Here is a 13949-nt window from a genome sequence, read left to right as displayed (position 1 = left end):
CTGTCTTTTTGCATATCACGAGGGCTGTTTTTTGGGGGGTTTTATTTGCATGCGGCAGGGGCCTTTTTTTTTTTCACAATCATGTTTCGAGGAACTGCAAAAGACAGGCGATTCTCACTTTTTGCCAGATATTTAAACAATTTTTTTCCATATTTTAATGATCCTAATATGAATTGACACAGGCAAAATTTGACATCTTCTATCACAATGAGTTTTTTTGGAAAAAGATAATATGTAACTGTACTTATGAACGCTAAGGAGCGTCCCAATCTTCCTTAACATACTAAAAAAAACAGAATAGCAGCCGGTCTAAAGAATTGTAGAACGGTAGGAAAAAAAAAAAAAAAGTGAATTGAAGATACGCCGCCATTTCGCCGGGTGACCACTCTATTATACAGGAATACTTAAAAAAAAACAAAACAAGGGCACAAAAAAGGCCGTGGGGCTTGTCCAAAGGAAAAGACCAAAAGGAATGTTGTTTGATATAAAAAAAAAAAAAAAATTGTGCGCCGGGCTGGGCCTCCAGCCAGCTGATGCAAAAAAAAAAAAAAAAACCTGAGAGCCTGGCGGTCTAATAAAGGAATGAAATGAAGAGTAAGAAAAAAAGATAACAGGGTTGGTCTATCGCTTCCTAGGACAACATATTGGGAACTTTTGGGTATTTCCGCCCCTTTTTCCTTCTTTTCCGACCGTTCTTGTTTGGTTTTGCGCCGAGAACACACAGCAGGGAAAAAAATGCAAAGATTTAAATAAAAAAAAAAGTAGTAGGGTATGTATGGCAGGAAGAGGTCTATACGGCGAACGGGAATGCTGAGGGCGGTCGATTCCGGTCGATTCGATGGTAAGGTTCGCTTGTGGGTGGAGACAAGCAGGTACGGAGTATTTTCTGGGCCGGCGAATTATTTTTAGGGGAAGCGAGAGCAGCCGGGGGTGACGTCAGGGGGGGGTTCCAGCATGTGTGGCAGCTTTGGTCTTGATTGGCTGGGGAGTGGTTTGGGCGGAGCGAAGCCAGGAAAAAAATAAAATCGGTTTTTGTGGGTGCAGGTCGAAAAAGGGGGGGTGTTAATTTCGGTAAGGCTGGGATTGTTGCCGTGGGGGCGTCTGTGTGGGTGTGTCGGAGAAGGGCGATCGGACACAGTAGTGTTATCATCCGTAGGAGCACATCTGTATCAGCAAGTGGTTTGGGTTTGGGTAGTAAATTATTGTGTCGGCCTGGCGGAGCAGTCGGGATCGAGTCAGGAAGCCTGGGTTTCCAAGCCGGCAACATTGGGTCTTAAGCAAGGGTTGGGATGATCCTTGGACAAAAAAGTCTTTTATTTGTCCGCGCTCGATTTCCAGACGCCTGGAGGGTTGTGAAGGTCTTGGGTCAGCAAGGATGCAAGGATCGACAGGGGTGGGAGAAAGAGTAGAGCGAAGGACGGGCAGCTTACCTTGAAACTCGTGCTTGACAAAGGCCATGGGATGCTCGGGCTCCTCCGCGCCCATCTGGCCGACGCCGGGGCTGAAGCTGGTGATGGGCAGCACGACGACGTCGCCGACGACCTTCTGGGCGACCATGCCGGTGAAGTAGGAGTAGTCAATCTCGCGGGAGTAGTTGGCGCCCTTGTTCATGTCGAAGTAGTCCGGGCTGTTGAAGTAGCGGAACACGGCGTCGGTCCAGACGGCGGGGCCGGTGAACTCCATGATGGTCTTGTCCATGCGGGCGTGGGACAGTTTTCCCTCGCGTTTCATGCGCAGGGCTTCCTCGGTGATGTTGGCGACGGTGTCGCGGAGGACGGGGTGGCCCGGTTTGGCCTGGATGGTCCACTGGCAGAACTGGATGCGGCGCGAGTACCACTCCTTCCAGTCGGCGCGGTCCGGGTCGGCCTCGATGCCGATGACGAGGCCGATGGTGGAGCGGTCGACGGCCTGCGGCACCCATTCGATGGCGGATTTGAGGGCGAAGGTGTCGATGTCGGAGTAGATACCGCCGCGGGCCAGGAGGATCAGGTACCTGAAGAAATCGGCCTTGAGCACGGCGCGGGGCATGGACTCGAAAGCCTCGATGACCTCGGGGAAGCCGGCGTAGAGGTACTTGACGACGTAGTCGAGCCCGTCGTCGGTGATGACCTGGTGCACGAAGCCGGGGTGGGCGACGGTCCAGCTGGCCTCGAGGGGCCGCAGGGGCTCGGCGAAGCTGCCGGACGAGGGATTGTACTTCCAGGTCTGCCAGATGTAGGCGGGGAACTTGGACTCGAGGTCGTAGGGGAATTGGAAGCGCAATCGCTCGGGGAGGGGCTTGGAGGCAAGGTCGTCGAGGGTGATCTGGGGGGGCGGTTGGGCGTGGGCGGCGGACGGGTCATTGTCGTGGTCGAGCACGACGGCGGGACGCGGGCTGCTACGGGAATGGGAGGAGGACGACAGGCGCAGAGTGAAGGTGAAGGAGAGAAAGGCGGCGGCGATCAGCACGCATCTGCGAAAGGGGATCATCGCGAGGGCGTGTTGTGGGTGTGCAACGGGCGGCGGCGGCGGCGGCGAGTGGAGAGGAAGTAGGTGGTTAGTTAGTTAGTCAGTTGGTCGCTGGAGCTGGCAACACGGCAGCTACGGCAGGCTCATGGCTATGGGCAGTTAGCGAGCAGCAGAGGCAGCAGGCGAGAGAGCAGGCGGGAGGGTGAGAGAAAGAGAGAGAGAGAGAGAGAGACCAACCAACTAAGTTCTGGAAGCGGGCTTGGGCGTGTCTTTATCGCGGATAGGCTTCCCAGGGCGACGCAGGGGGTTCTGGCCCGGCTCCACCTGCGACAAGGGCCAAGAGCGAGTATTAGTAGTAGTAGTAGTAGTAGTGGTAGTAGTAGCAGTAGTAGTAGTAGTAGTAGGAGTAGTAGTAGCAGCAGCAGTAGTAGTAGTAGTCAGTAACAGGTAACTCGTTGGCCAGACCAGCTACTCCGTACACGATACTCTGTACTCCATACACTGCTATACGCACCCACCCGCCCGCAGACCCTCTCCTCCGGGGCACCACCACCACTACTCCTCCCACCACCACCACCACCACCACCACCAAACTCCCGCTGAAACAAACGAGCGGTCGCACATCCCCGGCGCGCTGACGACGCCCGGGCTTGTCTGACGGTTCTGCAACAACGGGCGCCCCCCAATCACCGCCGCCCGCCCGCCGCCTGCCCGCCTCGCCGCTTCCGCTTGGCTGGCCGTGATCGCCCGCCCGATGCGACGCCCGAGTATTCATGTACTAGTACTATCTGTACACGCAGACAGCCCTCGACTGTGCCTGACGAACTAACTAGCGCCCGCGCCGCTGCTGCTAAGCCTTCTCGTCCTCAGCTTCGTCAGCCATCGCAGCGGGCGTCAACTAACCACCACCACCACCACCACCACTACCACCACCACCACCGCGCCCAGCCCGTCACTCCCTCATCCAAGAGATGGAGCAACCCCGATCGCCCCCCGATGCCCGATCGGGTGCGCGGCGCGATCAACAATTGAAACAAAGGAGGGGGTGGATTCCCGGGAACGTGCCAACCAGGCAGGCCCCCATCGGCCGACCTGAAGGGGAGACAAACCCAGACTGGGGGAGCAGCTCCGTGCCATGGCTGTGCAGGCACTCGAACTATAACCCGCTGGTAAAACCCTCTCTGGTTCCAGAGCGACCTTCTGTCTAGAACCCCGACACACACACACGCCGCCGCCGCCGGGCTAGCGGCCGCAGCAATGATATGGCCAAACGCCCGAGTAGCAGGTCGCTGCCGTGCTGCATTGACGGCGAATGTTTTCACGTAGTTACAGCCCAGGCTTGCCAGGGTGTCATCGTCATCGCCGTCGCTCCTCTTTTCGCGGGCCTTCAAGCACATCCGCATCCTGGCGCTCCACCGCAACTCTTGAACCCGTCGTTACTGAACTATGTTTCTCTCGCGAATTGCCCTCGTGTCTGCAAGGCCACGCATAAATAGGCGCTTCCACTGCCCAAAGCGAGCCAGCACCGGGCCGGCAAAAGAAAAAACGCGGCGCGCACGCCCACCGTTGTCAATCCGAAACTGCTGGCAGGCTCGCTAATGCCTGTCCTGCCTGGCTAACCACACGTGGTGGAGGGCACGGCTGGAGAAACGGAGCAGTAGTGAACTGCCTGGTGTTCCTCCGGGAGCGCGGCGCCGCCCGCCTGTGCGGAGTATTCTGTACTCTGGATAACATTATTATTAACATGCTCCTCCAGGCTCGATGGATTGTGTGCGTAATAGTCTAGTCAGTTATAGTTACATATCTCTTAGGTTTCCTGCGCGGATCAACAGGGATGTTGGACAGAGACGGCATGGGGTTGCACCGATGACCACTGCTGTCCACGTATTAATGCCAGTCATCGGTGGACTCGCGCTCTTGTCTGGCGCCCAGGCACCAGCGGCTGAGAGTTGCACCTGTTGCCCCAGCGGGGCTCTGGCATTGGCATGAATGACATGGCTTTGGCCCAGCAAGGTATTCTGCGTGCCTGGCGAAACGCACCTATATCCGTGAAGACCATAGCCCGCCAGGGCCAGGTGTTTCAAAAGAAAATCTCGACCCATCTCGTCCAAGTAGCAGCGTCGCATATACTATTCTCGTAGCTTGCAGACGATGACATGGCCTTGGTGCATGTGAGCACCTCCACCACCGTGTACTCCGTACATACATACATACATACATATTCTGCTCGATGTGGGGGGTCCTAGCTTGGATTCAACGCACGAAGATCCCAATTCCCTCCGTTCGCTCGTAATGCATGCAAGCAGAAACGAGGCAAAGACAACCTCATCTATTCAGCAAGACCCAAGTGGAACTTTTTGCTGCATGGGGACACGGAGCGACTGCGAGGTACTATATTTCAGAAACAAGGCCCGGTATATGGGTTGCAGCCAGCATGTGAATGCAGGGCTGTTGGAATGGGCTCCGTTTCTCTGATATATGCGAGGCAACGATTGCGAGACTACTTTCCTGTAAGCCGTCAATTGAGATGTCCACACACTGTTATGCCGCCCAACGGCTCTGGCAAGTTTCTGATGAGACGAGAACTCCCTAGGTTGCTTCATTGAAAGAGTGTCAGCTAGCTGCCAGAAAACCAAGTCGACCAGCGAGCAAACACCCCCTGCGCCAGAGCACCATGGTAGTGGAAACCGCAATGTCAGTGGCCGCCTGCAACGGCAAGCATGCAAAACACGTCCACAGCCGCAGAAAACGCCCGTGAATTGTTGCTGGGCGCTTCTCCCGTTATTATTATTATTGCCTGGCCGTGGATTGTTTGGTGGTTGGCTTTGAAGCTGCACAACACACCAAGGCTGTGGGGAGGAAACTCTAAACGGCGCCAAAAATTGCAAACCCGCCACAGGCCTTTTTGCTGAGCATCACCACCCAGAGCTCAACCCTTGAAACCACGCCTAATTGCCCTTCTATCTCGACCACTCGCCCTCCTCTCCTCATCATCACTCCATCCAGAGCATTGACCGCCCTCTCTCTCTCCCTCTCGCACCGCTGCGCCTGTCTCGCATCCCACAGCCATGGTGAGCGCTCTCTCTCTCTCCCCTTTTGCCGCGGCATCTCTACCCGCCCAAACAAAACCACAGCCCACAAACAAAACTAACCCTCGTCCAGGCTCGCAACAGCGAAAAAGCGCAGTCGATGCTCTTCCGGTTCCGGGCCGCGCAGGCGGCGGACCTGGGCATTCTCGACATCGGGCGCACGCGGCGGCCGCGCGCCATCACCTCGGTCGACTCCATCCCCGTGTGCGAGAAGTGGCGCGGCCAGGTGCTCAAGGAGGTGTCGCGCAAGGTCTCGCGCATCCAGGACCAGAGCCTCAGCGACTACCAGATCCGCGACCTCAACGACGAGATCAACAAGCTCATGCGCGAGAAGTGGATGTGGGAGGTGCAGATCCGCAACCTGGGCGGGCCCAATTACACCCGCGGCGGCGGCGGGGGCCGTGTGTACGATGAGGATGGTCGTGAGATTCCCGGTGCGGGCAAGGGGTATCGCTACTTTGGCCGCGCGCGCGAGCTGCCTGGGGTCAAGGAGATGTTTGAAGCTGCGGCGAAGAAGCGCAGCGCTGACGAGCTGGAGGACTCTGGCGGTGGCGGTGGTAGGCAGAATGAGATGCTCAAGAAACATGTCGATGCGGCGTATTTTGGATACGGCCTGGATGAGGAGGATGGGACGCTGCTGGCGTATGAGCGGAGGAAAGAGAAAGAGGCCTTTGATAGTATGCTGAAACGGGGCGACGACGACGCTGCTGGCGGGGATTGGCAGCCGTTGCCTGGGAATGGGGGGGATGGTGTGGAGTGGAGGCTGCCTACGCTTGATGAGGTGCAGGAAGAACTACTGGATAGACGAAGACGGAGGCTACTTGATAAGATTCTTTGAACATTTCTTACGTTATTTTTTTTACCTCCTTTTCTTAAGGCTTTCTTTGGGGGGAGGGAGTTGGGCGATTTTTTATATTTTCATGGTATTAACCAATTGTACTGTTATCTAGCTGAATCATGTATTGTACACCTGCAATTGCTGCAGAAGAAGATTTCCTAAAAAGTAGCATAATCATAAAGAAATTTATAAAACACCCCAAGCAATAGTCTTTTAAATGCTGTCATAAACCCAGTTCTATAGTAGACGTCGGCCCCTTTTCTTCCAGCTTCTGCTCATCACTAAACATGTCTTTGAACCTCGACTGCCACTCGCGGCGCTGAGTCGTACTTATACTCAATACATCATCGAGAACAAACCGCGGAAACTTCCCCTGCAGCCAATACACATGAAACTTGCGCGCCGCCGCGTCGATATTGGGAAGCCCGCCCTTTTGAAAAGAGCCGGTCTGGCGCGCAAAACACTCGAGAAGCTCCATGATATCATTCGTGGGCTCGTGGTAGCGCCGGTACGCGTACGGCTTGACCTTGTTGATGTGGTACAGGAGGTAGTCTGCGATCGTGACGTGGTTGACGAGGGAATCTTTGATTATGCCGCAGGCCGCCAGCTTGACCATGGTCTCTGCATCGTGGATGTACGGCACAAACACACCGGGCGTGTCGAGCACGTATATGGGACACTGCTTCCTTTCGAGGATTTTGATGGGCGTGCTGATCTTCCGCGTCACGCCGGGTTGGCCGCCGGTGATGGCCGCCTTGGGCGCCGGTCGTGGCTCCAGGTACTTGGTGCGAAGGTGGTTGATGAAGGAGGATTTGCCCACGTTAGGCATGCCCACCATTAATATGTTGTATCCGGTCAGGTTGTCTTCCGGGAGTGGGAGGGCTCGGAAGTATTTTATGAACTCTTTTAGGGAATCTCTCGCGAACTTTTCGATGATGAAAACTTTCGAGGTTCGGCGGTCCCATCTCAGGACTTGATTCTCAATCTAAACCAATTCCAGTCAGAAAATGAGTCTGTATCCCACAGAAATTAAAGGGGGAAAAAAAAAGCTGAACGGCCACGGCGATACGAACCTTTTGCATTGGAAGCTTACGATCCCCGGCCAGATCCCGCTTTGTGTAAACTATCGTCCGTGGCTTACTTCCCAAAACATGCTCAAACAAAGGATTAATAGAGGTAAACGGAAGGCGAAAATCACGGCATTCGATAACGTGGTCAACCGTGTCCAGCATTGATTTCATCTTCATGAGGCCGGCTCGATGATGGCCTAGAAAATAGGACCGGGGAATGTTCTCCGCGACATTGAAGACCTGGCGCGGAACGAACGAGGCCGACATTTCTGAAACGGGAAAATACAAACCCCCTCCTCCCAAAATTGAAGCAATGTAAATTAACAGCACTCGTACGGAGTACTTCGTACATGTTGCTTCTATCGTCTGAGCAGCTTTGGCATCAAAAAGAAGCGGCAGAATAAAAGGCGGCCATGCATTGCTGAATAAGCCAGTCTGTTGCTTGGCGCCGCGCTTGTCGGTGGCCCGTGCGTAAACCTTAAGCGGCCCACGAGGCGCAACGGCGCTTCTGGTTCGACGGGCCCACGTTGCTCATAGCCGGCCGGAACGAGAACTCATTAAGCGCGGGAAGGGCGGGCAGCCCTCTCGCGATGCCAGACGAGCATGCAGCACCATTGCTCTTGTTTCTTCTTTTTGCGCGTTTTGCCTAGTTGTCCGTCTCTCTTATGTATGATGCTTGGGTGCTGGGGTTAGGCTTGGTTTAGTGAAGCTACTACTGTGGACAAGACAACTCATGGCCCGCTCTTGGTTCCTTCGGCGTCTTGTCCCGCGCAGAAAGGAGCCGGTGGCCGACTTGGAGACTTCCAGCAGCGGCCAGGCCGTGACGCCTCCGCGGGAAGAGGGTGGGACTGCCGGCGGAGAGAGTCCCAGTCATAGGCCGTCTGCTGTGCGACGATTTGCTGGGCTCTTCGAGCGCGGCGGCTCGCTGCAGCCGCTTAGGCTTTTGGCGCAGGATCTGCGAAATGTACGGCGACGATATATATCGGATTGGAAAGTCTTCAATCAATTGGTCTTTGCAAGTGCGGTCTATGTTTTCTTCACGAACTTGCTGCCGGGGATCACGTTTGCGAGCGATCTCTACGTGCTCACTGGCAAAAACTGGGGGACTATCGAGGTAGTACTGAGTACAGGCGTCTGCGGAGTTCTCTTCTCTTTGTACGTCCATTGAGCAACCGAACGAGATTTGTGTTCTATAGCTAAGACTCCTGCAGATTGTCGATCCAACCGTTGACGATCTTAGGTGTGACGGGCCCATTTTCTGTGCTTGCAGAAAATATATATTCTTTGTGCGAGGATTCTTTCAAGGTAACTATGCACAACATCATGCATACAAAGAGCGAGTGGAGAACTTAACCCGAAAATAGATACCGTTCCTCCCGTTCATGGCATGGTCGCTCATCCATGCTGGATGGCTTCATATCCTCTTGGCAGTTTTCAATGCCCATGACTGGACTATGCAGTATGTGACCACTTTTTCAACGGAGATATTCTCCCTCCTCAACAGTATTATATACTTCCATAAAGCCGTCCAGGAATTGGAACGTGCTCATGCCAATCTTTCCTTTGCCGCATTTCTGTACGCAGTGATTGGCGCGATTGGGACCATGCTGGTGGCAATATTTTTGTCAACAGCGCAGCACTGGAAACCTTTATTTCATCGTTATATTCGCCTTGGATTATCTGAATATGCTGCCGCTATATCGATTATAATATTTGTTGGAATGCCTTATATTGGAGAATTGGCGCACTTGGACAAAACTACGCTCGTTGTTTCTACCTCCTTTCGTCCCACGTCGCCGGATCGTGAAACGTTCCTGGTCGAGTTTTGGAAATTACCAGTTCGCTGGGTATTTGCAGCAATCATACCTGCACTTATTATCACCATGCTCTTTTTCTTTGATCATGAAATCAGCTCTATAATATGCACTATTGAGAGATATGGGACGCGGAAGCCTGGCGGCTTTGCGTGGGACATCGTGCTCCTAGGAGTTACAACGGCTCTTTGCGGTATTCTAGGTATTCCGCCTGCAAATGGCTTACTGCCACAAGCTCCGCTGCATTCAGAATCCCTCTTGCATACAGAAAAGGAAGAGGTAATGACGGAAGTCGACGGAGAAACGGAGGTCCGTATGATCGAAAATGACCGCGTATATGAACAACGATGGTCGCATTTTCTTCATGCTTGTGGTATTCTCGTCTTCATCAGCCCGCCTCTAATGAAAGTTCTCGGCCTAACACCCACAAGTGTTCTGGCTGGGCTGTTTCTCTTTATGGGTGAGCAGAGCTTATCGGTCAAGTACGCTCACCACACCTAACCCCTACCTTAACATGGCACTAACCACGAGAATAGCCCTCTTCTTTACCGCTTCTTCCATCTTCTATCCTCTCCTTCCGAGCTTCCTCCCCTTCCAGCTCCGTTGTCTAACTCGTCGTACCTCCCCATTCACCTATATACCATTCTCCAGGTCGTTCTAACAACTGCAATATTCATTTTAACTCTCACGAAAGGTGCACCTACATTCCCGGTGCTGATTATTTTGCTCGTTCCGTTTAGACTATTACTTATGAACCGCTGGTGGAAAAGAGATGTACTTCGGTTTGTTGATGGGTGGGCATGCAGACCAGGAACTCCAGAAGACGATGAAGATGCGAAAGGGAGACGTCAGGGGGTAATAGACGAAAAAACTGAAGAGAGTCGGGAGCGTAGCCCTAAAAGAGATGACGGCGTTTTCCAGCAGGGCTGTGAAGTCCGTATTTCGGATAATGTGAAGGAAACCTAAGCGTTCATTGTGAAATGTTATGCTTAATGAAAATTATAATTGTATATGGGTCTTATATAACTACAACTGGCGAGTGGACTAGATAACTGATAGAATAAAGGTGTTACATATTTTGGCTCGGGCCTCTTAACTACTACGTGGTTGTATATAGTCGAGTGAAAATGCTTTCGAAGTTCTCAATTTAACGCCAAATTACACCTCGCTAGATGCCATTATTCGCAAGAAAGAAGAGCTAACAAATGCAAAAGGGTATTTATTTGACAAATCTAGTTCCGGCTGCCTTTGTTCTTCAAAATAAAACATAAAACGTAAGCTTCGAGGATAGTTTAGCACCGGGAAGAATAATGCAACGAGGCTACCATCCTAGGTCATCGTGATAAGTATTAGCTCGCTAGGCTCAAGCTCGCCACCCCTGAACAAGATCATGAATGCGATCAATGACTGCCCCAAAGACCGCGTTGACACTCTCAATAATCAGCTGTTCAAAATGGCGAATGGCCTCTTCTTCACTCAACTCAAGGTGGAACCGCTCCTTAACTTTCAACACCGCCTTATCTGGCTCGACTCGAATGTCAGGAATGTTCGCATCAGCCATCAAACTAAACAGGTTCAGAATAAGATTGGCAGATTTCCTCAACGTAGTGTACGCCGTGAAACAGTGCTGTTTAAATTGGAGATAATTTGGAGAGTTCGCACCGCCCATTCCTTCGATCATTTCTTTGGATAGTTTCATCATTGGTGCAAAGGGTTTTGGATCGCGGCCAAGAATAAATCCGAAATCGGCATGGAAGAAATGGCCGTCTGGAGCCAGTAAGAGATTTTCCAAATGCCGGTCTCCAACCCCTAAAAGATACGTAATTACGCAATATCCCGCACAGGATTTGATATAGGTATCCATTGCCTCTTTACGTACGCCTAAAGGCTCGCTTTCGTCGGGGTTATTTGCTTTCAAGAACGCCAGGATTGAACCTTTGTATTTCTCAGACGCGGCCGAAAGGGAGGTCGATGGGACAAATTGCATAGCCCCAGCATTTGCGCTGGTCGCAAGAACACGATAAGGGGTAAGCTTCAGGTCCAAGTTCTCTTTTTTTAGTAACTGGTCCATGAGACTAATGATCTGGATGACCAATTGATCTTGTCGAAGGTCATCTCCCACTTTAAATATAACCGGGTACTTTCGCCCACCAGCAAGCTTAAAGTTAATAAGGAGAGGTGATAGAGAAGACTTGAAGACATTCGACTCTTCTGGGAAACACCCGATAATTCGAACTTCAGGGTCTAGAGGGAGAGGTAGTGGCGGATCGATCTGCACGATCTCGTTTTTGGGATCTGCTAGACACTTTTTCAGCTGTTCAATCTTCGCATTGCGGTTGATCTTAGACAACCGGATGTCCTTGGAGATCGATGAAAATACGGTAATGAGTTCGCCCTGTCTTAAGAGAGTCTTTCTCTGGTCAGGGTTAACCCTTTCTAGCTCAACCATGAAATAATATTCGACGCGGGCGAACAGTTCACGGTGAGCAGATGAGTTGCCCGTGTTGTCGTCGCATTCGACCATCAGATACCAGTGAAGATAGCTCCCGAGAAGAACGTTTTGCGCAGCTCGGGTAACCAGAAAGTTACTCAAGGAAGAGTCCTGCGCAGACTCTTCCGTTGCATGTTCAGGAATGCCTTCATATTTCAAGGCCTGCACGAGTTGCAACAAGTATAGCAGTAGCTCCTCATCATCAGATTTCCTCAGACGCTCAACAGCGTAGGCTCGAACAGCAGGGTTATCAAAGGTTGGGCCAAGTAATTCAAGAGCATCATCTATGCCTATTTCGGTCCATTTTGGAAGAATTTCAACGGCCTGGCGTGCTTCGCTAGCATCTTGCCAATTGACAGACTTCACGAACTTGGTGAGCGCTTGCTTTTCGCGGGTGAGATAGTATCTGAACTTCCAGACAAGATCCTTTTCCTCGGAATTTAATTCCTGAGTAGGTCCATAAGACATGATATCATTCAATTCATCCCGGATTTTCGCGTTGGGCTTGAGATCGCGATCCATAATTCCGGTTCGGTGACTTCGAACTAATCTACGATGTTTGTCTTCGCATGGGTTTCCCTTTTGACCCACCTCAGGGTCGTAAACTTTGATAATTGGGTAGTTCTCGTCATCGTCAGCACCGCCAATTCCAGGGCCAAGACGAACTTCGGGGGGCGGACGAAGCGTTTGGCTCATGGAGTTAGTTTTCTGGGAGAAAGTGGAGATAGGTGGCGGTGGATATTCAAAGTCTTGAAAGACAATAGGAAAATCATAACGCGGAAATTCAACGTAGAGCACAAAATTCTCCTCATCTATGCCATCGTCTCCTAACTCATTTGCCTCCACGCCATTCTCGGCGATGTATTTCTCTCGGGCGACTTTATTTCGTAACGCACGCTTTTTAGCAGCTTCTTCGGCTTCGATTTTCTTCTTCTCTACTGCTCGAAAAACCAACTGGTCCAACCAGTCGACCCTGGGAATCTCACCCATTTCGTGCTTTTTTAGAAGCTTCTCGAGGCGCTCCAACTCCAACTCTTCAGGCGTAAGGCCTTCTTCAACAAACTGACCGGTTCGGCGCTTGGGGGTAGGTATGCTTGGAGTGGTCGTGTTGGTGAAACCATCTGCTGCTTTATGCCTATATATCTTGCATTTTTGCTTCCCCTTCTTAAGCGTACCATCCTCATCAAAAATGGAAATTGTAGTGCCACCAAAGGGAGTTGAGTGGCCATGGAACGAATCATCACCCATTGGATCGAGATCCCAGATGGTAATACCTAGCTGGGAATTCTGGGGGGCATCCTTGATCAGGACTGGCATTTCGAGCCACTCATTCCAAGTGCGCGACGTCTTGAACGATTTGTATGACGTTTGCATGTTGACACCCAAAGGTTTGCAGCTGGACCACAACTGCACTGTAACATAAAGATCAGATATCGGGTTCTGACTTGACCCGAGGTGCCGAAGTCTTTCATTTTGAAGGAGTTCAGAGTAGGGTATCTGTCTCTGCTTCCCTTCAAGATTGCATCTAGCAATGATTATTAGCGATAAATGGTCATGACTGACGCAGGAGAAGCTTCATACATTTTGACACGTATTGGTAGAGGCACCTGTGTTGATGTTGCGAATGTAAATGCTTCCATTTTTCCAATAACGTCCCAATCTTCTAGTAAAGAGGCAGAGTCAGCAATGGAATCTGTTCCATTCTCCTGAGTGTCATCACTGTTTGTAAACACAAATGGTTGATCGTGCGCAAAGCAATAGTCTAGCTCAGCATCTGTTTCGCAAAGGTTCTTGTCTTGTGTATTTTGATTGCTGGCCGCCTCTGCGTTCACAAAGTTGCTCCTTTGAGAATCGCGAATGCTAGTGATGTCAACGTTGCTGCCAGGTGCCCCAGCTGATTGGACCCCAAGTTGCTTAGCCTGCTTAAACAGGCAGTTAGGGCTTCTCATAGCTCCAGCCCTATTGTCAGATCTTTCGGGAATATGTTAATCCGATATATGCAGGCGTGCACGGGCCACCGCGTTTTGTCAATTAAATGGTTCAAGTGAACAATGAAAGGTCACAACACACTGGGTGGCCATAAGGCTGAGATCTGAAGGCTGTGAAGGTGGCCAGCTGTGCACTGAGCAACTGCTATTTATTTGGAATTTTTTCCTTCATGGAAGTACCCGCATGTTTGCTCATTTTCTACTTAGACGC

General features: G+C 51.6%; 5 protein-coding genes across 5 annotated transcripts; 2 read left to right on the top strand and 3 right to left on the bottom strand.

Annotated features, from left to right (window-relative positions):
- Positions 1 to 1146: 1146 nt before the first annotated feature.
- On the bottom strand, positions 1147 to 2469 carry och1 (alpha-1,6-mannosyltransferase Och1; the record flags this gene model as incomplete). Its single annotated transcript, XM_049253190.1, has 1 exon — positions 1147 to 2469. The coding sequence occupies one exon, from the start codon at positions 2467 to 2469 to the stop codon at positions 1147 to 1149; it is 1323 nt and encodes a 440-aa protein (XP_049107785.1).
- Positions 2470 to 5516: 3047 nt separating this feature from the next.
- On the top strand, positions 5517 to 6375 carry ISY1 (NineTeen Complex (NTC) component; the record flags this gene model as incomplete). The annotated part of the gene is made up of 2 exons (XM_049253189.1): positions 5517 to 5519; positions 5611 to 6375. The coding sequence occupies 2 exons, from the start codon at positions 5517 to 5519 to the stop codon at positions 6373 to 6375; spliced, it is 768 nt and encodes a 255-aa protein (XP_049107784.1).
- Positions 6376 to 6598: 223 nt separating this feature from the next.
- Positions 6599 to 7712, bottom strand: mtg1 (Mitochondrial GTPase 1; the record flags this gene model as incomplete). The annotated part of the gene is made up of 2 exons (XM_049253188.1): positions 6599 to 7360; positions 7449 to 7712. 2 exons carry the CDS (start codon positions 7710 to 7712, stop codon positions 6599 to 6601), a joined length of 1026 nt encoding a protein of 341 aa, XP_049107783.1.
- Positions 7713 to 8178: 466 nt separating this feature from the next.
- Positions 8179 to 10225, top strand: LOZ57_004141 (uncharacterized protein; the record flags this gene model as incomplete). Its single annotated transcript, XM_049253187.1, has 4 exons — positions 8179 to 8600; positions 8657 to 8750; positions 8810 to 9741; positions 9796 to 10225. The coding sequence occupies 4 exons, from the start codon at positions 8179 to 8181 to the stop codon at positions 10223 to 10225; spliced, it is 1878 nt and encodes a 625-aa protein (XP_049107782.1).
- A 397-nt stretch (positions 10226 to 10622) lies between these two features.
- On the bottom strand, positions 10623 to 13699 carry VPS34 (Phosphatidylinositol (PI) 3-kinase; the record flags this gene model as incomplete). Its single annotated transcript, XM_049253186.1, has 2 exons — positions 10623 to 13275; positions 13332 to 13699. The coding sequence occupies 2 exons, from the start codon at positions 13697 to 13699 to the stop codon at positions 10623 to 10625; spliced, it is 3021 nt and encodes a 1006-aa protein (XP_049107781.1).
- Between the last annotated feature and the right edge of the window lie 250 nt (positions 13700 to 13949).

This window comes from Ophidiomyces ophidiicola (assembly GCF_022830035.1).
Source record: "Ophidiomyces ophidiicola strain CBS 122913 chromosome Unknown scaffold_16, whole genome shotgun sequence".
Taxonomy (NCBI): domain Eukaryota; kingdom Fungi; phylum Ascomycota; class Eurotiomycetes; order Onygenales; family Onygenaceae; genus Ophidiomyces; species Ophidiomyces ophidiicola.
This window is presented reverse-complemented; position numbering and strand designations above follow the sequence as displayed.